At 44.8% G+C, this 27,828-nt stretch overlaps 1 protein-coding gene across 6 annotated transcripts in view; it reads left to right on the top strand.

The window, feature by feature from the left end:
- Positions 1-27,828, top strand: part of FARS2 (phenylalanyl-tRNA synthetase 2, mitochondrial) — a 391,854-nt gene that overhangs the window by 104,334 nt on the left and 259,692 nt on the right. For 5 of the 6 annotated variants that reach the window (XM_075921297.1, XM_075921296.1, XM_075921300.1 and 2 more), the window contains one exon: positions 20,443-20,574. The exons of the other annotated variant lie outside the window; for it this stretch is intronic. In XM_075921297.1, coding sequence (XP_075777412.1) covers positions 20,443-20,574 — 132 coding nt within the window. The remainder of the gene's footprint in view (positions 1-20,442; positions 20,575-27,828) is intronic. 6 annotated transcript variants of the gene reach the window in all.

Here is a 27,828-nt window from a genome sequence, read left to right as displayed (position 1 = left end):
TGAAAATAAATGCAATTCCCATTAGGCACATATCTGTCTCTTTAGGTATTTGTAAATCTAAGCCATTAACACCTCCTTTTCTTGCTGCTCATTTCAAGCATGGAGCAGCTCCATTTAGCAGCTGCTTGACAACGCCCCACTCTCCCCTCCACCAATGAACTCCCTGTCTGCCCTGGCCAGCTGTGAGACTCAAGACCCAGTGTAGGCTCCCTAGTGCGGGGCAGGCGGAGGGTGGGACTAAGCTCCTGCCCATGCACCAATGAAAATCAGCTCGTGGGCCACTGATGGCATGCATGCCGTGGGCTGCAGACTCTTGAGGTAGGCATATAATATGGGAATTGTGCAAAAGGTCTTGGATAAGTTCAACTAAATTCTCCCTGTCATATCATTTATCTTTGTTTATCTAATGTTTATTCAACTGTTCATCCTGTGCTGTGTTTATTTACTTTTCTGTTTCAGAAATGCCAAAGTCCCTCAGATTTTAGAAAAATGATGTAATTTTTCTTTTTGTTGAAACAGAATTATACTATAAAGTCCCACATTCAGTTGTTCATGCACATGTGCGCGCACACTTTAAAAAAAAATATTGCTGCTTTTCCTAACTCACTCAAGTTGAATTCTTTATAGGTTATGAAGTCAGCAAAATCTCTCAGTTGAGTTAGATATTCTATCAAATGGGATAACATGTTCATTATCTTACTGCTATATATGTCATTAAATAACATAAGTTGCTTAAAGGCCACCCTTCTGTGGAATTTTAAAGACTCTACCAGGTCTTTCTTTTACCTTCCAAAGTCCTTCCTCTGATTTCATTGATCACTAGCAAAACAATCATAAATGTTAGCCTAGAAAAAGGCCTAGAACATTGTCATCTTATTCACATCCTTGACAATTTGTGATTGTTCCCTTGATTTAATTTTCTAGCTCTTTGTCTTATCCAATTTCACATTTCCCAAATGATGCATCTTTCTCCCCTTATTAGCCTAGATTTCCCCTTTTTTAATTTCCTTCCAGTCCTTCTAGTTACTCTGTATGTCCTCTTGTAATACAGTAACTTCTCTCCTTCTGCATTTATACCCTTCAAATGTCTGAAGATTATTGTATGCCCACTTAGTCATCATTGCACCAAACTACACGTACTGAGTAACAAGCTATTTTAATTTTTCCTCATGCAGTAAATCTGTCTCTCCAGATTCCTTATAATTTTTGTTGCCCTCCTTTGAACTCTCATAAGTTGTCCTAAGCTTTTGGGCACTGAGGTGTGAATACAGTGTTTCAGGAGTGGGTTGACCAGAGCATACAGAAAGGAGCTATTTTTTTCCTCTGTGGCTTGTTGCTGTGCATAAATAGCCCAAAATTAATTGGCCCTTTTGTTGAGACATCTCATTGTAAACTCGTAACTGTTTTGCTGCCAAGTAGTTCCTTCTTTATTCCTTTGCAAATTCCTTTCTCACTCATAATCTTTGTTTCAAATTATTTCCTGCAGATCTAGTAGATTGTATTTTCCTAAATCAGCCTTCATTTTATCTGTTGCTCATATTTCTCAATGCCCCTTAATGTTACCTTTAATGTTTGCAGAACTTTCCAGTTTATTATAATCTATGTTGTTCACAACAATTTCTGGCTAATTGCTGAAGTTGTTAAATAAAACTGATCTAATACTGACACATGAACACCACATAAATGTCTTTCCCAAACTGAGTACTGATTATATGGGTCCTACATAAATACTGACTTTTAAAAACAATCCTCATGCTGAAAAATATTCAGCTCGTTTGTCTTTGGGTTCAGGACAGACATATGAAACAACAAATGGAAAACTTTGGCATGAATGGAATTTTGTCTTTGTGGAGGAAATGTCTGTCCTCTATTGAGATTGCAGTGATCTCTGTGGATGAAGTCCCACTTAAGAATGCAAAACCGGGAAGAAGTCTGTATAACTTGTATGTTCTTTTGAATAATTGTCTGACCAGTCTTCAAGGTGACTGAAATCATATCAAGAGTGGCCAGCTGTTCCCCTGTCACCAGTCTCAAAGAGCGATGTATCTTTAGAGTTCTTTGGCGGCTATATTACCATACAGAATTTCTTTTGCTAATAAAGGAGATAAAACAACCTGTGTCCAAAAATGTGCTTGTTTCTGTACCTCTACTTTAGTAGAAACATATGCTTCTGGGAGTTGGGACACATCAGAAGGCAGAAATGAGATGTCAGGCAAGGACATTGCTTTTTTGGTCCTGTAGCATCATGGGAAGCTGCCACCTGGCCCACAGTAGGTGGTAAGTAAAAATGAATGTGTTGATTTTTGCCTGGACTGCTAACTAGTTGGTTTCCATTGTGGTTATAGTATGGGCTGCCATAATTGGTGTTCTGCTCATGAGCAAAGCAAGTGTCTCACATGTGGAGGCTAATTGCTAATTTAAATATACGGTATATTTGGTATGCCTCCAGTTGGGTGGTATGTTGCTTCTAAGGTGTTCCGCCCATTTCCTTTGCAGGACAGCCATTTCTTCAATCACTTCCCTGTCAATTCATCATTTCTAAGACAGAAGGGGCCACTTGTGATCACTTAGTCTGACCTCCTGTATAATACAGGCTATAGACCCCCTCCAAAATAATTCCTAGAGTTGATCTTTTAGAAAAACATCCAGTCTTTATTTAAATATCATAAGTCATGGAGAATCTACGACAATCCTTTGCAAACTGTTTCAATGGCTAGTTACACTCACTGTTAAGAACTGACATCTTATTTCCAGTCTGAATTTGTCGAATGTAAACTTCCAGCCATTGGATCATGTTATATCTTTTTCTGTGTTAGATTGAAGAGCTCATTGTCAAATATTTGATCCCCATGTAGATATTTAAGAACATAAGAATAGCCATATTGGGTCAGATCAAAGGTCCATCTAGCCCAGTATCCTGTTTTCCAACAGTGGTCACTGCGAGGTGTCTGTGAGGGAATGAACAGAATAGATAATCATCAAGTGATCTATCCCACGTCACCCATTCCCCGCTCCTGACAAACAGAAGTTAGAGACATCCCAGCCCGTCCTGGCTAATAGCCATTGATGAACCTATCCTCCATGAATTTATGTAGTTCTTTTTTGAACCATGGTATCATCTTGGCCTTCACAGTGTTCTCTGGCAAGGAGTTCCACAGATTGACTGTGCCTTATGTGAAGAAATACTTACTTTTATTTGTGTTAACCCTGTTGCGTATTAATTTCATTTGGTAACTCCTAGCTCATGTGTTATGAGAAGGAATAAATAACACTTCCTTATTTACTTTCTCCACACCTGTCATGATTTTGTAGACCTCAGTCAATATCTTAGTAGTCTCTTTTACAAGCTGAAAAGTCCCAGCCTTATTAATCTCTCCTCCTAGGATAGCTATTTCATACCTCAGATAATTTTTGTTGTCCTTTTTCTGAATCTTTTCCAATTCCAACAAACTTTTTTGAGATGGGGCCACCAGATCTGAATGCAGTATTCAAGATGTGGGCATACCATGGATTTACATAGAGACAATATTATTTTTCTGTCATTATTGTCATTTTCTGACAATATGAGATATTCTTTTCTTAATGATTCCCAACATTCTGTTTGCTTTTTTGACTGCCGCTGAACCTTGAGTGGATGTTTACAGAGGGCTATCTACAATGACTTGAAGGTCTCTTTCTTGAGTGGTAACAACTTATTTAGACCCCACCATTTTACATGTATAGTTGGGATTATATTTTCCCATGTGCCTTACTTTGCATTTAACAACATTGAATTTCATCTGCCATTTTCTTGCCCAGTTACCTAAATCCTTTGAGGGATCTTTTTATAACTCCTTGCAGTCTGCCTAGGACTAAACTATCTTGAGCAGTTTACTATCATTTGCAAATTTTTCCACCACACTGTTTACCTCTTTTTCCACATCATTTATGAATATGTTGAATGGGATTGGTCCCAGAAGAGACCCTGGAGGACACAACTATTTACCTTCTGAAAATTACCAGTTATACCTACTCTTTGTTCCTATCTTTTAACCAGTTACTAATCCATGAGAGGACCTTTCCTCTTATCCCATGACAGTTTACTTTGCTTAAGAGCCTTTGGGAAAGGACCTTGTCAAAGGTTTTCTGGAAATCTATAAGTACACTATATCCATTGGATCCTCCTTGTCCACATGGTTTATTAACTCCAACAAAAAATTCTAGTATATTGGTGAGACATGATTTCCCTTTTCAAAAAGTATGTTGACTCTTCCCCAAGCAATTATGTTCATCTACATGTCTGACAATGTTGTTTTTTACTATAGTTTCAGTGAGTTTGCTCCATACTGAATCAGGCTTACCGGCCTGTAATTGCTGGGATTGCTTCTGGAGCCCTTTTAAAAAATTGGTGTCACATTAACTATCCTTCAGTCATTTGGTACAGAAGCTGATTTAAATAATAGGTTACAGACCACTGTTAGTCTGCCATTTCCCATTTTAGTTCCTTCAGAACTCTTAGGTGAATACCGTCTGGTCCTAGTGATTTATTACTGTTTAATTTCTCAATTTGTTCAAAAACTAAGGATGTAAAGAAGTGGGTAATTGACTAATTGTGTAGTTGATACAATTTGTATTGAGTACACAATTAGTCAATATGGGGCCCCACTGCAGCTCTGCAGTGCAGGGTAGGTCTGGGACCTTGTGCGACCCAGGACTCAGCAGTCCTGGCTCGAACTGGGTCTTGGACCACTGCGCTATGGCATTTTAAATGTAGTAAGCACCAAGTGGCTTTTACTTGTCTACATTTAAACAGCAGAGCTGCAGCAGGGGTAGGTCTGGGATACATGCTATTTTGGTTAGCTGTACTTCAAATTCTTTTTGGCTTTCCTAATTATATTTTTACATATCATTTGCCAGAGTTTAAGTTCCTTTCTAGTTTCCTCATTTGGATTTCACTTCCACTTTCTAAATGATGCCTTTTTGCCTCTCACTGTTTCTTTTACTTGGTTGTGTAGCCCCAATGACACTTTTTTGATTCTTTTCCTTTTTTTCTTTTTTTTACTTTGACTTATAGAGCATCTATTATGGTGCCTATAAAGCTTACATAGACTTTTCAGGGATTTCATTTTTGTCACTATATCTTTTAATTTAACTAACCTCATTTTTTGGGTATTTCTCTTTCTGAAATTAAATACTACCGTGTTTTTCCTACCACAAGGATGTTAAATTTAATTATATTATGGTCAGTATTACCAATTGGTGCCACTATATTCACCTCTTGAACCAGATCCTGTGCTCTATTTGGGACTAAATTAGGAATTGCCTCTCTTCTTGTGAGTTTCAGAACCAGATACTCCAAGAAGCAGCAATATATCCCTACTGCTATATTCTTAATATCAGAGCATGGCATTAATATTCATATTAATAGCGATTCTATGGTACAATTTGGTTCAAATCTTTTTTAGAGAAACAGCTTCTCAGGACAGAGTCCTCCATCCTGTAAGTAAAGTCTATGTTGCTGAATTCATACACTTACATTTAGATATGTTAATATGCATAGTGTTTGCTTGCACCCATCTTACCAAGATATTTGGATCCCTCTGTATCAATGACTGGTCCTCTTTGTTATTTACCACTCCCCCAGATTTTATGTCATCTGCAACATTTATTTTATATCTTCTTCTAGGTCATTAATAAAAATGTTAAATAGCATAAGGCCATGAACAGACCCCTTTGTGATTCCACTAGAAAAATACCCACTCAATGATGATTCCCCATGTACTGTTACATTTTGGCTGTGTCTAGACTACATGGATCCATCGATGGAGCCATGTAGATTAGACAGATAGGCAAAGGCAAATGAAGCCGCGATTTAAATGATCGCGGCTTCATTTAAATTTACATGGCTGCCGCGCTGAGCCGACAAACAGCTGATCAGCTGTTTGTCGGCTCAGCGCACTAGTCTGGACGCTCCCCTGCCGACATCAAAGCCCTTTGTCGGCAGCCCCGTTATTCCTCGTGGGATGAAGTTTACCGGGGCTGCCAACAAAGGGCTTTGATGTCAGCAGGGGAGCGTCCAGACTAGCGCGCTGAGCCGACAAACAGCTGATCAGCTGTTTGTTGGCTCAGCGCGGCAGCCATGTAAATTTAAATGAAGCCGCGATCATTTAAATCGCGGCTTCATTTGCCTTTGCCAAAAAAAAAAATCTACATGGCTCCGTCGACGGAGCCATGTAGTTTAGATGTACCCTTTGAGACCTACAAATTATCCAGTTTTTAATCTATTTAATATATGCCGTGTTACTATTCTAGTTTTGCAATCAAAATGTCAAGTAATACAGGTTGAATCTCTCTGTTCTGGCACATTCTGGTCCAGCAACATCGGTGGTCTGGCATGATTTTAGTTAGCTGGATGTTTACTTATCATGGAGGCAGTGAACCTTTCTTTTGAGGGATTATGAGTATGGGGGGGGGGTAATCACTGGGCTAGGTGATGTAATAGGATTAAGAGGAAGGAACAAGAAGCAAGGGGAGCTTAGAAGGAAAGCTCGGGTGAGCCTGGGTTGAGGTGTAAAGGCAGTAAGCCTGCATTACACTGTTATTTTGTGAGAAAAGAATGAGTACAGACACTGGTGAAAGATGATAGACTGGTGTATGTGACCTGAAGGCCACATGTACTGGCCAGACAGTTGAGTACCCAGAGTAGCAGCAGAGGTGCTCTGTGCCAGCATATTATAAATATGATCATGTTAGGAGTATTTCTACCTAAACTATCTTTATTTTTAGTTCATTGATCAGCTTCTCTGTCTGACAAGATGCAGTCTTGTATAGGTCTTATAGAGGACTCATTTTTTGAGCTAGAAAATTATGATCTATAATATTTAGAAATTCTAAGGACATTCTAATATTGGCAGCATGAGTCCACTACTAAATGTCACATAGCTTAAAGTCCTCCCTACACATTATAGATAGATGCATACGGAACAGGTCATCCTATTCCCTAGTGTGACTTGGTGGTGTTAGGAAAAGCCGAACTAATACCCCGTCTTGTACTTTATCTCTTAGGACGTTGATCCATTAGCGTTCAAGATCCTTTCTTTGGAGTTGTTATTGACTTGGAAACAGATAATCCGTTTCTAACTTACAGTGTCATTCTCTCCTTCCCCTTTAACCCTACATAAATAAGTTATAGCTATTGAATTTAAATGTTCTAGTCATAAGAAATATGCCACCAATTTTCAGTAATTCCCACTAGATAAATGAGCAATTACAGTTCCTCTCATTTGTTACCCAGTCTCCTAGTATTGGTGTATAAACTCACCCCTGGGCCATCATTTTCATCCTATGGCCTGGAGTGTTACCATCCCCCAGGCTCTGCCGCTTCCTGCCTCCACCCTGCCCTCTCCTTCCCTTGCACCGTGTCCCCTGAGAGATGTGACCTCAGGGAGTACCAGGGGTGGCCTGCCTGCATTTGCAGCTCTTGAATTCACCTAGCAGGTGATTTTTTTTATGCGGAGTCACCCTGCTTAGCCCAGCTTATCTTTTCCTCTCACTACAAGGAAGTGGTTAACCATGCAGAGACTTCAAACAGCAGGGATGATCACAGCACTGAGGGTTAGAGAGCCACATGCACCAACAAAATGACTTCTCAGCTGTTTACCCAAAGCCCAACTTCTTGGCCGGTACAGAGGACAAACAATGGATGGGTGGACTAAATGCACCATTCACCATGACTCACTACTGCCAAGCACAGAGTCCACAGCTGTGCCTCTCCTGTGGGCTACCTTTGCTTGCAGCACAGCCAACTAAAGGAATGGGATAATCTGAACAGTGATCAATTGAAAAATGGATTATTCTGAAGATAGGCCACCTTCACTGATGCAAGGGCTTTTAATCAATTGTTGTTAACTGTCTTAAGGAGAGTTGTAGGCTCTGTAATGAGGCTCACTGATAGTATGGAAGGAAAAGCAGCAATGATGTTCTAAATAAAAGCAAGATGGATAAAGGTATTGCACATTCACAGGTGCTCATGTATGTCACAAGCCTATATTGTGTGGTAGGTCTATATCTAAAAAGTCTGTCTGTAAAGTCTCTAAGGAAAGGCTCCTCCGCTAGAAAAAAAAATCTGATCACTTCATCTGAAGTTAATGATATTACACCAATTTGCGGCACACCAGCTGAAGATCTGACCCTAAATTTCTGTCCCTCAGTATGAATGTGACTATAATTGGAAACACAATGTGATTTAGTAAGTCTTTAATTATCTTTTTCTTGGTGGCAGGCTGTCTGAAATGGTAATTGCTGTCCCTTCTAAATTGTCTCAACATTTCTGTTAAATTCTCTTCCATAGAATATATATTAACTTGCACATATTTTTCAAATTCATCATATTGGATGACCAGATTCTTGTATTTTTGTGGAAATGAAAGATGTGGGAACTAATATTTCATTCATTCTTAGTTCTCAGTTCACTGCCCTAGAGGCTCCTGATACTTCATGCATTCTTCTCCTTTTCTAACATTGTTGTAATTATATTTTCTTGGAAAGCACTTTGAGATCAATAGATGAAACAGTTATACAAGAGCTAAGCATGACTGTTTATTGCGAATAATAGAATCATAGAAATATAGGGCTGGAAGGGGCCTCAAGTAGCCATATAGAAAATCACCCTATGCTGAGGGAGGATTAATTGTACCTTAGACCATTCCTTACAAGTGTTTTCTAAACTGTTCATAAAAACCTTTAGAGAGGAATTCCACCACTTCCCCTACATAACCTGTTCCAGTACTTACTACACACATAGTTTTTCCCAATTTATCTAACTTAAATTTTCCTTGTTTCAAATTAAGGCAATTACTTCTTGTCTCACTTTTGGTACACATGGAAAACAATTGTTCTCTGTTCTGTTCATACCTGCTTTTTACTTGTTAAGATGACTTTCTTGTCTCTCTTCCCACTTAGACTTCTCTTTTTCTAGACTGAAAATGCTCACTTCTTTCAACTTTTCCTCATGATTTCTAAACCTTTTACCATGTTTGTTGCTCTCCTCTGGACTGTCCAATATGTGCACCTTTTACCGGTCAACAAAAAATTTCATAATTTCTGAGAAAACATAGGATAAATTAGATTTTTGGTCCACCCAACTTCTGCTAGTTGTAAGCAAAAATTTTAGGAGGAGATGCAAAATTTACATACACAGGTTTAAGCAACTCTTGTTCTCAGTATTTTCCTTTTGTGGCTATTTACTTTTTCTTCAAGAGTCCTTTCCTAACCATTATTAATCTAGTAGGAGCAAAACAATACACAGCTGTATAATCTTTGGAGAATGTCTGATACTCTGGTTTTGCTGCTGCTTTGCAGTACCACAGCAATGGGTTGCCCTTAATGATTTTTATTTTCAGTGCCATTGGCTAAACATTTTCCGTACAGGACTCAATTAGTCTACTACTGACAGATTCTCCCTTCAGCTCAGTATATAGCAATGCTACCTCCACTGAATACAGATATGATCTGAGCAATTTGTTACTGGCATGCATTACTCAAAAATAAGACTAAACCTTGCATTACTTTTTACCCGGTAGAGGCCTGATCCTTTAGATACTGATGAACCTGATCCTTTAGATCAGTGGTCTCCAACCTTTTTACACCCAAGATCACTTTTTAAATGACAGACCAAGCCAAGATCTACCACCCCGCCCCTTCCCTGAAGCTCCGCCCCTACCTTGAAGCCCCGCCCTCTCTATTCTCCTCCTCTCCATCACTTGCTATCCCCAATCCTTATACTGCTGCTTTTTAAAAAAGTTTTTTCCAACATTTGGAAGAGGTTTTTCAACATTTGGAAGTGGTGCTCAGCCAGGGTGCACCACGCTGGTGGGCTGGTGCAGAGAAGAAGCTGCCTGGCCAGCTGGCTGTGGCCTTCAGCCCGGAGGAGGCTGAACCACGCTCCAGCTGATCGGGTGACTTCCCCTCTGCGCCTGCCCACGTGGAGCTTGGTGCACCCTGGCTGAGCGCCATGGGCAGCTGTCCGGGAAGCCGCTTCTCTTCGCTCCCGCCTGGCTGCCCTGCGCTTAGACTGGGAAGCTTGCTCCAGCACAGCCGGAGCTAGACGCAGCCTCCCTGGGCTGAGCGCAGGGCAGCCGGGCTGGAGGGAAGAGAAGTGGCTGCCTGGCCAGCTGGCCATGGTGCTCAGCCAGAGTGCACCAAGCTCCACGTGGGCAGGCGCAGAGGAGAAGCTGCCAATCAGCTGAAGCGTGGGGCAGCCTCTTTCAGCTGAAAGCCACAGTCAGCTGGCTGGGGTGTTTCAGCCCTCCCGACCTCCCAGCTCCCACCATTCCTCACAGCTACTCACCTGTGTTGTTGCTCGGTGAGTAGCTGCTCCTCAAATGAGGAAATCTAATGTAAATGTACTGTGCAGGCGCGCAGTTCAGAGAGGGCTCAAGAGCTACTCTGAGAGCCCCTGAGATCTACCGGTAGATCGCGATCTACTGGTTGGTTACCACGGCTTTAGATACTGCTTTAGATACTGCTGGATGAAAGGCTTCTTACTGATACCAGTGGGTAATGCCTTAGTACCATGAATACAGTAGTCCCCTTTGAAATACTGAAATTAGTGGGGTTACATCTGATAGTGTCTGCAGGACCAATTGTTTGGTTAACTTTCTGTGTTCCAGCAAGTTCTGTTGAACTTCTCCAAACTGTATGTCAGATTTTGGAGCTCTCAAAAAATTGAAATTTCTGGAAATAATACTTTGTACCTGAAATTTCTCACATGTAGTCTCTGATCATAATAATTTAAAAAGAAATTAAGCCTTACCAATAAATAGTGTTTATATGAAATTAGGTGTCTAATCTTGGAATAGGCACTGAAGAAACTGAAGCAAAAGTTAATAAAATAATATAGTATGGAGTTTGGCTTATACAGTACTTCTCTTTTTACTATCCCATATCTATTTTTTATACTCTTTTGGTTTAAAAAAAATTGAATATAAATTACAAATAAAAAAGGAATAAATGTTACAAAACACTCCTATAGTGTTCTAACTAATCCTAAATTACTGAAAATGTGTGTATGTTTTCTACGACAGTCATAAATGTCTAAGCCTCCTTGTGCAGCACAACTCTGGGTAATATGATGAAACCTTTGACAAATAATAAAATATAATCTGATGCAAAGGAACCATTTTCTATACCTGAGTCTAATACCCCAAAGGGTGTATTCTGGAACGAACACACACACACACACACACACACATGCATCAATGGTTCAAAATTTAAATGGTTGATTTACATGCATCAATGGTTCAAAATTTAAAAAAATAGAAACCCCATTCCTTGTGTAATAGAATAATTTTCACCTTCCTGCTTTTCATTCAATTATTAATAACTTTCCTTTCAGATAGTGTGCTGAAATTTTATTTACTTGATTAAGAATCATAGAAATGATGTCCTGTCCAGCCCTACATTTCTGTGACTCGGTTCTTAATAGAAGAAATAAAATATCAGAACATTATATGAAAGGCAGATTATTAATAACACATGCTGTTGGTTCTTCTTTTTAAAAACAAAATTATTTGAATATCCAATGTAATTCTTAGTGCCCTTGATAATTTTGCAGTCTCAATGAAAAATATGTTCACATATGTGCATACATATACAAAACGTTCAAAGTCTTATAACAGCCTTAGGGGTAAGTAATTACACAAAAGTCAGGAAACTCAAAGTTATGGCTCCCACAGTAGCCATATGTTGTTCTGTTCTGTTTATACATATAGTGGTTTCTTACAATATATGGTGGTAACTTTATTGTCTTCATACATATACATACTGATTTCATGCAGACTTCATGCATATATATGTAAGCTTATCATCAAGTAGTGTGTATATATAAATTAAGAAACCCAATGCAATTATGGCCATTCTGATAAACATCACTTGGAATTTTCTGATTTTATATGAATAAAAAGTTAATCTTCACCCATATACTCTCTCAAAGTTAGGTTTTCTCTTTAATTTTTTTAAAAACAATCATCTATTGCATGGAAATACGTAGTTAAGTCACTCCAAAAAATTTCACTCAGTCCAGTGGTTTTTCAAACTTGAATGGTTTTCCCTTGCTCATTAGTGAACATGAGTTAAATCAAGTTTGAACTTAGCTTTTTTACTTTGAGTGGTTTAGTTTGCATCCCCACTACAAAAGGGGCAGATTATCAGCATCAGTGAAAGCTTCACTTAGAGTTTAGTGTACCCATCCACAAATGAGCCAGTTCGCAAAGTTAAAAGCATCACTAAACTTGACTGTAAATGGGAGGAAGATGAAAGGCAACAACCAAGAAAATTTTGCAGTGAAGACATATCCTAAATCTCTTTGTGCCTCAGCTCTGGACAGTAAAATGGGATCACAGTACTACCACACTTAATCTGTCTTGTCTATTTAGACTTTGATCCTGCATTGTAGTCCATGTGGATGTGGTGTTGCACCTATGTGGATCACAGTGTAGGCTGGGAGCCTTAGATTGCAAGCTGTTGGATTGTGTCTGTCTTAATTAATTAACCGGTTAAACGTAGGGTGTGTCTACACTGGGCCACTTATTCCGGAAAATCAGCCGCTTTTCCGGAATAAGCTGCGAGCTGTCTACACTGGCCCTTGAATTTCCGGAATAGCAACGATGCTCTACTGTACAAAATCAGCCGCTATTCCGGAAACACTATTCTGCTCCCGCTCGGGCATAAGTCTGTATTCCGGAAAAGCTTTTCCGGAAAAGGGCCAGTGTAGACAGCTTTTCTGGAAAAGCAGAAGAAACGGAAAAAAGCGGTTTGGACGGCGGGAGACCCCGTAGAAGCCGCAGACTTCCGGGTAACCCGAGGTCTTAAAGAGCGCGGACGCTACTGGCCGCACGTGGCAGGAGCCCGCAGGAGACCACCCTTCCCAGCTCTGCCACGTGCCAACTGTGCTGCCCAGCCACCTCACAGCGCAGGCATGGTAGCTCCGGGTGGTCAGCCACCGTCACCCGGGGCAGGGGAGGAAGCCCCCAGGGGCCGCAAACGCAGGGCCCCATCCTGGACCCCCAGGGATCTGGAGACCCTCCTGGACTTGTGGGAGGAGGAGGAGGGTCTCCATGACCTGCAGTCCCACCGCCGGAACGCAGACGTATACAGCCGTCTGGCACAGAACCTGGCCCAGCAAGGACACCCCAGCCGCAACTGCGAGCAGGTGCGGTCGAAGGTGAAGGAGCTGCGGCTGGGGTACGTGCGGGCCTCGGAGGGGAGGGGAGCAGGACCCGATGTCTGCCCCTATTTTGAGCGGCTGAACTCATTTCTGGGCCAGCCAGCCCCGCAAGCCCCAGCTGTCCCTGTGGACACCTGCCAGCACCCCCCCATCAACCGTCCCACCGAGCCGGAGGAGGGAGAGGACAATGGCGGCGCGTCAGGAGAGGAGGCCAGCATTGCCACCCAGCGGGCCCCCTCCAGCAGCTCCTCTGAGGCCGGGGAAGAACCCACTGGTGAGTCTTTGCAAGTTACACTCCCAAAGAGCGGGGGGGGGGGGGGCGGGGGGGGGGGGAGAGCCAGGTGCCCGGAGGGGGGAGGGGGAGAGCATGTCACTCAGGCCACGTGAGCTGCACGCTGCGTAGCATTAGGCAATATGCAGCACGTGCAACCATGTGCAGCCTGGTGACCGAGCGGCAGGTGGCTGTGGCAGGCAGCTGCAGGGCACGCCTGAGACTGTGTTGCTCACACACATTCGGCGGGACCAGGGGGAAGGGTGGATGCTGGCTAGAACCGGCCAGGGCCCCAGGGATTCAGCCCAGAGCCTGCTGCTCCACCAACGGTTCAGCACAGAGAACGGCACACTGTCCCATGTCTGGCTGTGAGGCACAGCCAGCTGCTCCTGGGAAAAGCGCAGTGTCACAGTCCTGTGACCGTGGACCCCCACCAAGCCCCTCACGTGCTCCTGGTGCCTTGGCAGGTTCCCCGAGGGAAGTCTCCACTGTGGCCATACCTGTCCCTGGGCTACCGGGCTTGCGGGAGGGATAGTGGGAGGGAGAAGGGCCCCTGAGTTTTGCTGCAAGGATGGGACATCCCCCCACTCAGTCACTCTTCTGGTTCTGTCCAGGAGATATCCCACACGGAGGGGATCTGAGAGCCCAGACCGCCACTGACAGGTGTGCTCCCAGGCACTGCCGTGGGGATGCATCTCGCTCCCTGTCAAACACCAGTGATTAGCCCAAAGCTTTTCACAGTCTCCACCAGCAGGGAGTTCCACAGGTGAACACAGCACAAGCACCCTCCCGCCCTCCACGGGGCCAGGATACAGACCGGTGCTTACAATACTGGAGGGAGGACCCTACTCCAGGGGCGGTCCTCCTTGCCAACATACAGCACGGGAGCAGGAGGGGAACCGAGTGGGCCCAAGCCACACAACTGTGCGGTCACCTGGGTTCCGGGGTGGAGGGCATGAGGTGTGGGGACAGTGGACGGCCTGCCTGACTGACCCGTCGTTTGTTCTCTTCCCTGCAGCGGGACCCAGCACCAGACCCGCGACTCCAGCAGCAGCGGCACCCCCAGCTGCCCAAGCCTGGAGGCCGAGGCTCCGACACCGGGACCAGCTGCTCCGCCGTCACGTCACTGCGGTGGAGGGGATCCAGACCTCAATTGCGGAGCGGGTGCAGGGGGACCAGGACTGGCGGCAGGAGGGCTGAGCTGCCTTCCTGGAGGAATACCGAGGGATGTGCACCACGATGGGCACGCTGACGGCACATTTAGTGCATGCCATCCACTATGCCATGGCCAGACCGCATGCCCCTGCCATCCCTCCCGGAGCATAGCCCATGCCCCCTCCTCTCCCTGCTCCTCTCCCTGCTCCTTCCCCTGCCCCTGCTCCTGCTCCTGACCCTGACCCTACTCGTGCTCCTACTCGTGGCCACTTCACCGTGCAGCCTGCCCCGACGCAGTCTGCCCAGCGTGGGCAGGTCCGCCCCCGGAGGGGTGCTCACAGGGGCCACCCGTCCCAGTAACTGCCCCCCCTCCGTCTCCCAGTTAAAGGTCCCCCCTCCCAGTTAAAGGTCCCCCCCCGTTCCAGTTAAAGGTCCCCCCTCCCTCTCCCAATTAAAGGTCCCCCCCCCGTTCCAGTTAAAGGCCCCCCCCCCCTTTGTAAATAAAAAGTTCTGTTTTCACTTGAATATTGTGTGGTTATTGTGTTCCTCTAGTAACTGTAAGAAATGATGTGAGATGCTAATTAGCCACTTCAATTTAACAGGGTTACAAACTGTGGACAACAAATTCATGACTCTATCACCGGGGGGGGCCCTTTTTCAGTGGTCATTGGTTTGTGGCGCATAAAGAAATACTGAGACTTTTCAGGAAAGATGTAAACCACAAACTATATTTACATAGCAACAAACAAGCACAAATGGTTAAAAGATGCACAGTACAGATTCTAAAACATAGTTTAGGCGCAGGGAGGACGATTGTGGTGTTGCTGGCCACCTCAATCCTTTGGTCCTTCCGGGCCTCAGGAGAGGAAGAGCCAGGAGATCCCTCGACGGAAGATGACAGCGAAGCTGGCCACCTCAATCCTTTGGGCCTTCCAGGCCTCAGGAGAGGAAGAGCCAGGAGATCCGTCGAAGATGGCACTGACATGAGCCTTCCGCACAAGTCCCAAATCCTGTTGGCTGTTCTTCAGGACAGGCGATGGTGGCCTAAACCCTAGCCTAACTTAAAAGAAAAACCCTAACTACGCCCGATGCACCCGACAAACAGACATGATGACGGCCGATGTGCTGTGACCCGACGCTTTACTATTGGGGGGGGAGGGAGTAAGGGGAGGAGGTGGGGAAGGGTAGGAGATGGGACGGAGTAGTCTGAGGTGACCCTACTATGGGTCTTGGGCAAACATGTCCACCAGGGCCTCTCTAATGCGCACCGCCTCCTGGCGCGCCTGGCGGATGGCAGCTGTGTCGGGCTGGTCCAAGGTCTGTGCCTCAGCTGCCACCTATGCAGGGAGGAAGGCCTCCCCACTGCGCTCCACAATGTTGTGGAGCACGCAGCACGCGGCCAGCACCTCCGTTGCATTCTGCTCACCCATGTCGAGATGGGTGAGCAAACAACGGAAGCGGGCTTTTAAGCGTCCAAAGGCCAGCTCCACTGGGTTTCGGGCCCGGTTGAGGCGGTCATTGAACCGGGCCCGGTTCTGGTCCGGCTGCCCCTTGTAGGGCCGCATGAGCCAGGGCATCAGGGGATAGGCCGCGTCCCCGACGACGCAGATGGGCATAGGCACATCCCCGACAGTCAAGTCCCGCCGGGGGAAGTAGGTGCCCGCCTCCAACCTGCGAAACAGTCCTGAGTTCCGGAGGATGCGGGCGTCGTGTGCTTGGCCGGACCAGTCCCCGTAGATGTCCACGAAGCGGCCCCGGTGGTTCACGGGGGCCTGCAGAACGATGGAGCAGTACCCCTTTCGGTTCATGAAATGGGCTGCTCGATGCTCCGGGGCCCGGATAGCGATGTGGGTGGAGCCCAGGGCTCCCCCGCAGTTGGGGAACCCGAGGGCAGCGAAGCCGGCCATGGTATCATCCACGTCGTGCAGGCGGATGATTCGCGGGAGCAGGACATCATTGATGGCGTGGACAACCTGCAGAAGGGTGCAGAGAAACACAAGGGAACACATCACATACAGCCAGGGGTGAGTGTGCCCTCCCTTGGGTCCCCCCCTTGATTCCCTCTGTGTACACACACACACACACACACACACACACACACACACACACACACACCCACCAGGGCCCCCCACCCCCCTCCCACCAGCGGGCCTGTACAAGGGAGGGACGGCCCAAACCCCTGGGCGACCCAGCCTGGAGTCTTGGCTGTCCCTGGGACTGGAATGCAGCACTCTCCCCCCATCCCACTCCCCCTGGGACTTACCTCGATGACAATCACTCCGACAGTGGATCTTCCCACCCCGAACTGGTGTGCCACCGAGCGGTAGCTGTCCGGTGTGGCCAGCTTCCAGAGCGCGATGGCAACCCTCTTGTTGACGGGGATGGGTGCCCACAGCCGGGTGGCGGTTCTCGGCAGCGCGGGGGTGAGCCAGGTGCACAGCGTCAAGAAGGTCCGCTTTCTCATTCTGAAATTCCGGATCCACTGGTAGTCGTCCCATCATCCGAGGACCACCCGGTCCCACCAGTCGGTGCTGGTCTCCAAAGTCCAGATGGGCCTCTCCACAGTGGGGTGCTGATGCCACACGGTTGCCAGCACCTCTCTGGTGAGGGAGTCCGAGGCGATCTCTGCCTCCTGGTATGTGTACAGCAGGGCACCAGCCTGCAGCACGAGCTCCAGGCACCTGTACAGCTCCAACAGGGGCCCGAGCAGGTACATGGCCACCCACGGCTCCATAGCAGACAGAGCAGGGCAGACAAAACAAAACGCCGGGAAAAGCTGTTGGGGGGCCAAAGGGTGGTGTCCCCAAAACTCACAGGGCAACCACCGACCCTGCGAAGGGTGCCAGTCCCTGGCAGAGGTCCCAAGGCACGGGAGCACGAGACCAACGGCTGCCTGGCGAAACCCCTTTAACCACGCGTCTGGACGGAGCTCCGGCCCCGCCCCTGGAAAGGTCTGGTGGCCTTTGCCCTCTTCAAAATGGTTCCGGGCTTTTGCTTTTCTGGAAAAGCGTGCCGCCAATGTAGACGCGCTTTTCCGGAAAAGCGCATCGTTATCACGAAAACTCCGTGGCCAATGTAGATGCTCCTTTTCCGGAAAAACTGAAAACGGAATAGTATTCCGTTTTAAGCATTTCCGGAAATTCATGCCAGTGTAGCCGTAGTGTTTAATGTCACACCAACAAACGTAGTGTTTAACCGGTTAACTGATTAAAGTGGGAGCAAGCGGGGGGGACCGCTCCAGCCCCCTCAGGATGGATCAGCCTCACCACCACCACCGCAGGCAGGCGCTGCTCCAGCCCAGCTGCTTCTGGCCCGCATGGGGCTGCCGTCTTCCAGGCTGCGCAGGCTGGGAGTCAGAGCAGTCCTCCATCCGTGGCAGGCCGTGGGCAAGGGGCTGCTCCCAGCTACCATTTAACCATTACCTAGTAAGCATCACCCACTAAGGAATACGTAACTCATTACTGAGGAATGGGTTAACTGGTTACCCATTGACATCCCTAGCTTCCACAGTGCGTAGTACAATGGGCCATGATCTCAGATGGGACCTGTAGAGTGCTATTTTAATAACAATCATTAATGAGGTTCTAGTTTGTTATTTTTAAATAATTTAAGTGCAAACATTTCCTTCAGAACTTTGTGGAAGTTGGTGGATGGGTGGGGTTTTCCTACTTGTACTGCTCAAAAATGGTTGAATCCCATTTGCTTTCAAAAAGGGGGGCAGGGGAGGAGGCTAAGACTAAATGTGGAAAATTTCAGCCTAAACATAAGTTTTTTCATATAGATATTAATAATGGCAAAAGTGAGGGGAAGGGAATAGAAACCTGAATTCAGCCTTTGGATCCGTTTGGCCCTGATAAATGCTGATGCTTACAATAACAACAACTATAAACAAAAACATCTCTGAACTTTTTTCCTTCTGTAAAATATTTGGCTTCTAAAGTAATCAAGATGGTGTAGGATGCTATAAAGATTTTTCTTGGCACCATTTTGGGACGATATGTATAATATCACCAAACTCAAACATTCAAAATTCATTAGTCAGACTTACAGAAAAAATAAAATTAGCTTAAAAGTCATGAGACTTTCTTAAAACAAATTAAAAGGATCTCGAGCCTTTCATGTTTTCAAGCTTTCTTCAGTAGTCATATGGGCTAGAAACTGCCTTTTTTTTTTCTTAAATGGAAGCTGAGACTATTCATATGACTCCAGGAACTAATGTTTTATGAAACGGACTTGAAGGGGTCATGATAAAATGTCAGAAATTGGCAACACTATTGCTCGTGTCTGGATTCCCTGCTTATGAGTACAGGCAGTCCCCGGGTTACGTACAAGATAGGGACTGTAGGTTTGTTCTTAAGTTGAATCTGTATGTAAGTCGGAACTGGTCCAGATTCAGCCGCTGCTGAAACTGATCAGTTTCAACAGCGGCTGAATCTGGACTCCAGTTCTGACTTACATACAGATTGAACTTAAGAACCCCAGGCATCCCCAAGTCAGCTGCTGGTGAAACTGATCAGCGGCTGATTCCAGGAAGCCTGGGGCAGGGGCTTCCTGCAGTCAGGCACTGGTCAGTTTCAGCAGCGGCTGACTTGGGGACGCCTGGGGCAGAGCAGCTGGGGTGCTGCTGGGTTGGTCCAGTAGCGCCGCCGCTCCTCGGCGCTACTGGACCAACCCAGCAGCACCCCAGCTGCTCTGCCCCAGGCATCCTGATTCAGCCGCTGCTGAAACTGACCAGCAGTGGCTGAATCAGGACGCCTGGGGCAGAGCAGCTGGGGTGCTGCCGGGTTGGTCCAGTAGCGCCCAGAGCGGCGCTACGGGACCAACTGGCAGCCCCCCAGCTGCTGTACCACAGGCGTCCGGAGCAAAGCTGCGGAGCACGGGGGCAGCGGGACAGCCCAGACGCGCCGTGGCTGTCCTGCTGCCCTCGGGCTCCGCGGCTTTGCTGTGCTTTGCTCCCCGTCTCCCTGGTCTGCAGACCAGGGGGACGGGGAGCAAAGCCACGGAACATGCGGGCAGCGGACAGCCCAGACGCGTCTGGGCTGTCCACTGCCCGCGTGCTCCGCCGCTTTGCTTCCTCTCCCTGGTCTGCTGGAAACCAGGGAGACGGGCCCCGTTCGTAACTGCGGATCCGACATTAGTCGGATCCGCGTAACTCAGGGACTGCCTGTACTGAAATCATCTCAAATTCATGCCACGGATATCTTTTGTGTTACAACATATTTCACCATTAAGTATTCTCTTATGTGTAACCTAATAAAATATTCATACACAAACACATACAGGGAAAATAGCTTTTATTTGTAAAGAGATTAAAATTACTATATTTTAAAATAAAAGAAGGGAAACTTATTTGCCTAAATGTGTCATTACAGTAATAACTAAAATTGTAAAATAATAAGAATAATAAAAAACACAACAAAAAGGGTTAGCTTTATTTTTGGAGCTTAGTCATTTTCTGTTTCAGAGAATAACAAAATTACCTACCATCCCATGATCTTGGCTCATTTTCCTTTCTGCCAGGTGGCTGCTGGAATTTGACAAGTGATTGATTTGGTTTCAAAGGGTGCCTGAATTGCACAAAGCGTTTTTCATATTAGAAAAGACATGGCCATTTTTTCACAAGTTTCAAGATTTATTACTGTGCACCAAAGTGCTGTAAATTAGTTTGTTTGCGATTTATTTTCTCAAGCTTGTAGTAATTGGTGTCATTAACTGAAGGGCAAGTTTTACAAAGGTTTGGAGGGGGTAGCCTTTTAAATACTTACTCTTTTTATTTATTTATTTATTTATTTATTTTTAAACAATGATACAGGACTGGAAATTAGATGGGTAGACTGCTACTTCCCGTTTACGCACCCTTCCTTTGAGATGGAGATCAACTTCCAAGGAGAATGGATGGAGGTGCTGGGCTGTGGGGTCATGGAGCAGAAGCTAGTTAACTCAGGTACTGAAACTTCTCGGCTTCATTGACATCTCTATTAGCAAATACTTCCAGCACAATCAGTTTCACAATCTCTAGCTCCCCATTCCCTCAGAGTACGCTTCGCTTACATACGTCTCTGTTACTAGCAGTCTGCAGGCCCATGATGACCAGGTCGCTGGAGTCTGAAAACTGAAGTAGTGTCATTTTAAGGGAATTTTGTATAATATATATTTGTATATTAAGGAGGACCTTTAATGTTAAAAGATAAACTAATTAATTGGCAGACAAATTCTCCTGTCTTTCAAAACAAGCCTGATTTATTCACACTGGTATCTCCGATACTACAGAATAGGAGAAAACTGTGTGTTAATTAGGTAAATAGTCTCCTTTTATATGTTGTTTATTTGTACTGATTATCATGCACTGTTTCAAGAGCAACAGCGTGTAATTTAATTGAAATTACAGAGATATGGTTGGTTGCCTGACAAGAGTTAGCCTCTAAAGATTACATAAAAGGAAGGAAAAAGATAATGGGATTACTTTTCAAGTATTTTCAAATTCACTTCTTCATGGCCCTGATTTTTAGATGGGCTGGGAACCTGCAGTCCCCTCTGACCAAACAGCAGCAGTAGGTGCTCAGCACTATTGAAAATCAGTTTAATATATATTTGTCATTTATTTCATACTGATGTCCTTCTGGAATACTATCATGTATTTTGTGCAAACATGTAAGGCTGCTGCCTCCTGTTATGGTATATTTAGTTTGTTTTGTTGCTGTATGTTTTCTTAGCTATTTCTAGCCTGGTGTACACCTAAAACTAAGGTCAGGAGGAAAATTTACATCCCTGAGAGATGTAGTTAAGCCAGAGCAAGACCAAGTACAGACACTGCTACCCCCTTTGAGAAAGGCGGATTACCTACACTGATGGGAGAACCCCTTCTGGTGCGGCATTAACTGTGTATGCTACAGCAGCCCAAGCTGCAGTACTGCAGGTGGGCCATGGTCGTGTTTCTGAAGTACATGTACATCTGCCTTTAATAGACTCTAAATTTCTCATTTTTTAATGTTCAGTACAGTAGGGATTTAACCTGAGTCCCTCTCTGTCCCAGGTGTGTGCCTTGACCTTTGGCTTAGTCAGTTTGTCTTTGGCTTCATGAGTATTTAAATATTTTATACAAAGTGGGACAGGTCTAACAAAAAGGAGACACGGAGAAGGCATCATTCCAGAATACTAATAGCCAGATGGTTAGGGCACTTGCTTTGGATGTGGGAGTGCTAGGTTCAAGTCTTCACCTTATTCAGATGGAACATCTCTCTCATTTTTTCTATAAAGTTTTTGAAAGGTCCCAGTTTTGCACTTAGGAGGAACAGGAGTACTTTTGAAAACTTGAGAATTTTCATGGGATGGTAAGACCATTTCCCATTCAGGTAAGTTGGTAATGATCTACAGACCAAAAGAGTCCTGTTAATTTCTGCTCCATTCAAAGCAAAATGCTTTCCAAGTGGGGTAAAAATGGAAGGAATCAATGTTTTTCAAATAGAAAGAAAAAAAGTTGTTGAGAAAAGAACACATTTTATTTTGAGATTGCTCAGAGGATATTACAAATTGGAAAAACCAAATAGGGATTGTGAAAAAGTATAAACCGTGACAGTGTATTTGAGTTCTCTGGTGAAATGTGCTGGAATGCTAGACACTTGTTTTTAATTCAAGGACTCTTTTCATTTACTTGTGATCCAAGATGCAGTAGGGTTTCAACAATTGCCCGTTATCCCTAGTTTGTTCAGAGTTCACTTCTCAAATAGAAATGCCCAGGCTGTGTGAAACACATCTGAAACACTGAACCACTATAAAGCTCCTCTCACTTTCTTTTGTTGTATAGTTAAATATTAAATGTACAGGATCTTGCAGTACACATATTACAGATAAAACCAAAACATCCAAAATGTTTTTATTTATTTATTACAAAATGTGGCTTATAATTACTGCATGTGACTTGATGTAACCTACATAGGAAATAGTCACTATTGTCCTATTGACACAGATTTCAGAATATACCCAAAGTGCTGACTTACCACTTATTTACGCTGGTGCTGTGCTTATTATTATGATTCCAGCTCCTAGATTCTCAGAATTTATTATGGTGATGAGCCTCCACCATGACAAAGTTAAAAATCTTTCATATTGCGCTGCCACTATAACTAGAAGAGAAACACTTCTAATGGCTGATAGAAATCAAAATTGTGCCTAGTTCCTTCATCTTGATTGGTGGACGGACTGGAACTTCCTGTCCAAAATCTCTACCTTAGGGTACGTCTAGACTACAGGTTTTTGTCGACAGAAGTTTTGTCGACAGATACTGTCGAAAAAGCTGCTGTTGACAAAGAGCATCTAGACTACAGCCAGTTCTGTCGACAAAGCAAGTCGCTTTGCTGACATGACAGTGTAGACGAAAAGGACAGTGTAGATGCAATAATGCCTTCTGTCGACAGAACTCTGTCGACAAAAGGCGTTATTCCTCGTAGAATGAGGTTTACAGCCGTCGACAAAACTGCTGAGTTCCGTCGATGTTATGTTGTCAGAACTCAGCGGCAGTGTAGATGCAGGTATAGTTTTTCGACAAAAGTCCACTTTTGTTGACAAAACCCTGTAGTCTAGACACACCCTTATAGTGCACAGAGCAGTGTATTTGTGGCTCCATCTCTTCCCTCTATAGAAAGGCTTGGCAGGACTCAATTTAAATTGGTGGATGTTGTTAAATATTGATATCAGCTGACACACTGAAACCGATGAAAAGCATTTCCATCTATACCAGTTAGTCAGAATGCAGCCTCCCACTTGGGTCTGTAGAAATTGGGTTACTAGCCCTGCAGAACAGAGAACTCTCTGCAGCCCTGCTGTCACAGGAGAGAGCGAGTGTGTCTGTGACAGCTGCAGGACCAACCAGTGTCACTGGATCCTTGCAGGCACAGGATTTGGGGAAGCCTCTAGTTAGAGTGAGGCAGAATAAAGATCCCAGGCAGGAGGAGGAGAAGCCCTCCACCACAGGGCATAGAGCCGTTCAATGTCAAGGTGGCCTCCTCCATGGGTGGGGGCTCTTTTTTCTCCTCCTCCTTGCAGTTCTATCCAGGAAAAGCTTCTGTTCTACCCCACTGGGATCACAGGCTACCTTGCATCTGCAAGGATCCATCCAGTGTCACTGGCTCAGTGGCTGTGCAGGCATCCCTCTGCAACTCTGCTGTCACAACTCCACAGTCATTCACCAGCCATCAGTGTGGGAGCTGTTCCTGTGCAGGGACTGTTCAGCAATGGGGTGGCTCTCCCCATGGCCGAGGTCTAATCTTTCTCTAATCAGCCCTGGCTAGAGTTCTCTGCTCTAGTGGCCAGAACTGCAGCCTCCCTTGTTCAGATATTTTGGGACCCTCAGTAGAGCAGGGTCCCTTACAGCTTCAGTGTCAGTACAAAAAACAGGACTATGTAGCACTTTAAAGACTAACAAGATGGTTTATTAGGTGATGAGCTTTTGTGGGCCAGACCCACTTCCTCAGATCAATATGTGGCAGAAAATTGTCACAACCATATATACCAAAGGATCCAATTTAAAAAAATGAACACATATGAAAAGGACAAATCAAATTTCAGAACAGAAGGGGGGAGGTAAATGTCTGTGAGTTAATGATATTAGAGGTGATAATTCTTCGTTTTCCGCAACTGTAAAAATAAAAATGTAAAAAAATGAATTCTGGTCCCTGGAGGCCATCGGAGCAATGATCCCTGGCGGCCTGGGAATAGCCGGTGACCTAGGGAAGTAAGGCCCTGCCTCCAGAGCAAGGGCTAATCACTGTCCCCAAGGATTCCCCAGAGTTAGAACCACAGGAGCAGCTAAGTTTTAGTCATGGGTATTTATAAGTAAAAGATGTGCACAGGTCACAGGCTATGCATTTTTTTATTGCCTGTGACCTGTCCATGATTTTTACTTAAAAAAAAAATCCATGACTAAATCTTAGCCTTAGCCATGACTGCTGCTGTTGTAGGTTGAACCTCTGTAAACCAGGACTCTGGTCCAGCAACATCCACGATCCAGCAGGACCACGGATGTTCCAGGACCAGAGAATCCTGATGGATGGATGGCAGCTAAGAGTCCAGCGCGACCCAACTGGACTGCCTGGTGGGGCCGGGAGTCCGGCCCACTCTAGCGGTGCTGCCTGGCAGGGCAGGAGCACAGCACTCTGGGAGCTGGGCTGCCTAGCATAGCAGGCAAAGAGGGGCAGGGACCAGTAGGGCAGGGGAAAGCTGGCTGGTCCAGGGCTCGGGGTGCTGATAGCAGGGGGGCCAAATATGACCTCCACTGGTCTGGCAAAATCCCTCATCCAGGGTGCTGAATTAGGGAGGTACAAACTGTACTGATGCTGCTGGTGGAGACTGCTGGCCAAGCTTATTGATGCATGTGTATCTCTCGCCTTCCAGTTCAGAAAGTAGCACAGGCATAGCCCTCAGTGATGGCCATTTGCCTGGTTTTGAGGATGAATGCAATGGATATGCGGAGGGCTTGGGAGAGAAAATATCCATTTGCTAAACTGAAAAGGAGGGAGATTGCTCTGACTTCTGTGACAGAATGAGGTCTTTGACAAGGATGTAGATAAACTGTGCACAGTCTGCATTCGTTTGTATTCTAGGTTCAAATATTCCTGTGCAGTGCTGAGGTTCAAAGGATTGTGTATAATATCTTGAAGTTCTAGTGAAAGCACTTTTGTTGACAATTTGTTGTTGTTAGTACTTACCTAGTGAGTCCTAAGATTGTTGGGAGTGAACACTTGATGAGCCTGATAGTTTTTTTTTTCCCTTATCACAACAGAGTAACACAAAGAAAGGTGCTTTAGGGGGTAGCTGAGTTAGTCTGTTAGGGTATATCTACACTTGCAGCCTATTTCGGAAAAGGGCTGCAAATGTAGGCATTCGGAATTGCAAATCAAGCCCAGGATTTAAATATCCCGCGCTTGATTTGCATCCTCCTGGCCGGGCGCCATTTTTTGAAATTTACAAGCCCGGAATAATTGCCCGTATCTGCACGCTGCAGTGAAATGGGCTTTCGAAATAAAGTCCTATTTCAAACTACCTGTTATTCCTCCTGCAATGAGGTTTAACAGGTAGTTCGAAATAGGGCTTTATTTCGAACACCCATTTCACTGCCGCATGTAGACGTGGGCAGTTATTCCGGGCTTGTAAATTTCAAAAAAAAAAAAAAAAAAAAGGTGCCCGGCCGGGAAGATGCAAATCAAGGGGGGGATATTTAAATCCCGGGCTTTATTTGCAATTCCGAATGCCTACCTTTGCAGCCCTATTCTGAAATAAGCTGCAAGTGTAGACCTACCCTTACAGAAAAAAACAACAAATGGTTTGGTAGCCCTTTATAGACTAACGAAACATGTAGATGGTATCATGACCTTTCATGGGCACAGCCCACTTCTTCAGATGACCGGAGTTATGAGTTTGGGATATGAAAACTTGAAATAAATAGGAGAGGGGAAAGGGAGGGGAGAGAGAGTCTAAACTAATGTCACTGAAGCAAGCTCTTCCTATGAATGTAAAGAAGTTTTAGACAAAAACCTATTTGCCACAAGTATTGTATGAAGAGAAAGTTAGATACTAATCCTCAGAGTGTCTATTTACTCCTGTCTTAAAACCTGTTGGCAGCTTAGCTACAGTATTTAATTCCAGTACTCCGTGTTACCGAACCCAGTGCTGCCACCTTCTGCACAATAAAAATGTTAACACATGTAAACTTAGTTGTAGCAGTCTAAAAAAATATTATTTGTTTTTACACATGCTTTGTAAAGGAAAACGAAAGTTCCAAATTCCTAACCCTTCAGTTGTTTTAGGCTCTGGATTTGACAAATCTGAACTCACCATTCTGCTTAATAAGCTGTAAACTTGTAGCTAATGGAAAAACCTTGTACCTTGTAGGGATAGTTTTACTTGCTTACTTTATTAATAGATTCTGAGGATTTTGATTCATGTATCAAGTGATGTGGGGAGAGGAGAGGGTGTTTGGAGAAAATGGGAAATTGCACCCAGTTCTTTATTTCAGGTGTTGCCTGAAAAATTGCATAAAAACGTTTCAGAAGATGCTGCATAAGGCCTATCCAGTATGCAAACCCAATGTGTTTTACCTGTGCTAACATCCCTTTTAGCACTACCACTATGGGAATCTTGAAATATTTAAATGCATGCATATGTGTGTATGTGGCGATTAGTAAATGGAGGTACACACATGCACACCGTTATAGAACTTTTAAGGTGAAGTTAAGGTTACAGTTGCATATCAGTAGTTTGAGTATATAACACCTCCAGTGTTGTGCCAAGTCGAGATTGTACTTCTCAGACAAGGTACCCAAAGGTACCCAGAGTAATTTAACTCTCCCTTTTGATGCCTGGGCAGCTGCCATCACAAATCTAGTGAAAAAAAATATCTCTCTTTATCATGACTCTCTATCTAAGATACTTATACCTGAAAGCCTGGCAGTCTTTAATGTGTTTATCTTTTCAATACCCCTATCAGGTAGGGAATCCTACTATCTCCATTTTGCAGATGGAGAACTGAGGCACAGAGAAGCTTTTCCCAAAGTCACACACAGGATGTCTGTGATGGAGCAGAGTCTCCCAAGTCCCAGGCAGGTTACCTAACCACTGGGCAGTCCTTCTCAAACCTGCCTAGTGATTTGAGCGCTACTTTCATAAGTAAAAGAGTATGGTGCTTTATTAAAAATAAACAGAGTTATCTGACAGTTATGTGTTGTATGAGAGCCAGAGCTAGTCAGACCCAGTGACATTCCCAATATGATAGTTAATAGATGGTGAAATCTGACTTTGATCATCTCAAGTCAGAGGTTTGGAATGATGGAGAAAATCCTGGCAGAGTTGGGTGAAGGGGAAGGGCATAGATGTATCATAAATACAATTGATCACCATAGTCCACAAGATATCCTGTGGCTATTACCCTCTACATATGTTCAGTGGAATGGAATGTGTGGTCTTGGTAAAATAGAGCAGGTCTTGACAGATTAAAAAGGGAATAAAAGAGAGGATCTGACCTATCTCAGAGAAGTTGCTCCTTCTCCCTATAGGAAAAGAGGAGTATCTCCCACTTGCATCTTTTTGTGAAGCTGTATCGTGCAAGGCGCTCAGCACCATGTTCTGAATCTAGCAGATCATTTAAGAACAAGATGATCAGTTTTTAAACATACAAGCTGTCTCATCAAAGTGAATGTGTTTTAGG

This window comes from Pelodiscus sinensis, chromosome 2, assembly GCF_049634645.1.
Source record: "Pelodiscus sinensis isolate JC-2024 chromosome 2, ASM4963464v1, whole genome shotgun sequence".
In the NCBI taxonomy this organism is placed as follows: Eukaryota; Metazoa; Chordata; order Testudines; family Trionychidae; genus Pelodiscus; species Pelodiscus sinensis.
This window is presented reverse-complemented; position numbering and strand designations above follow the sequence as displayed.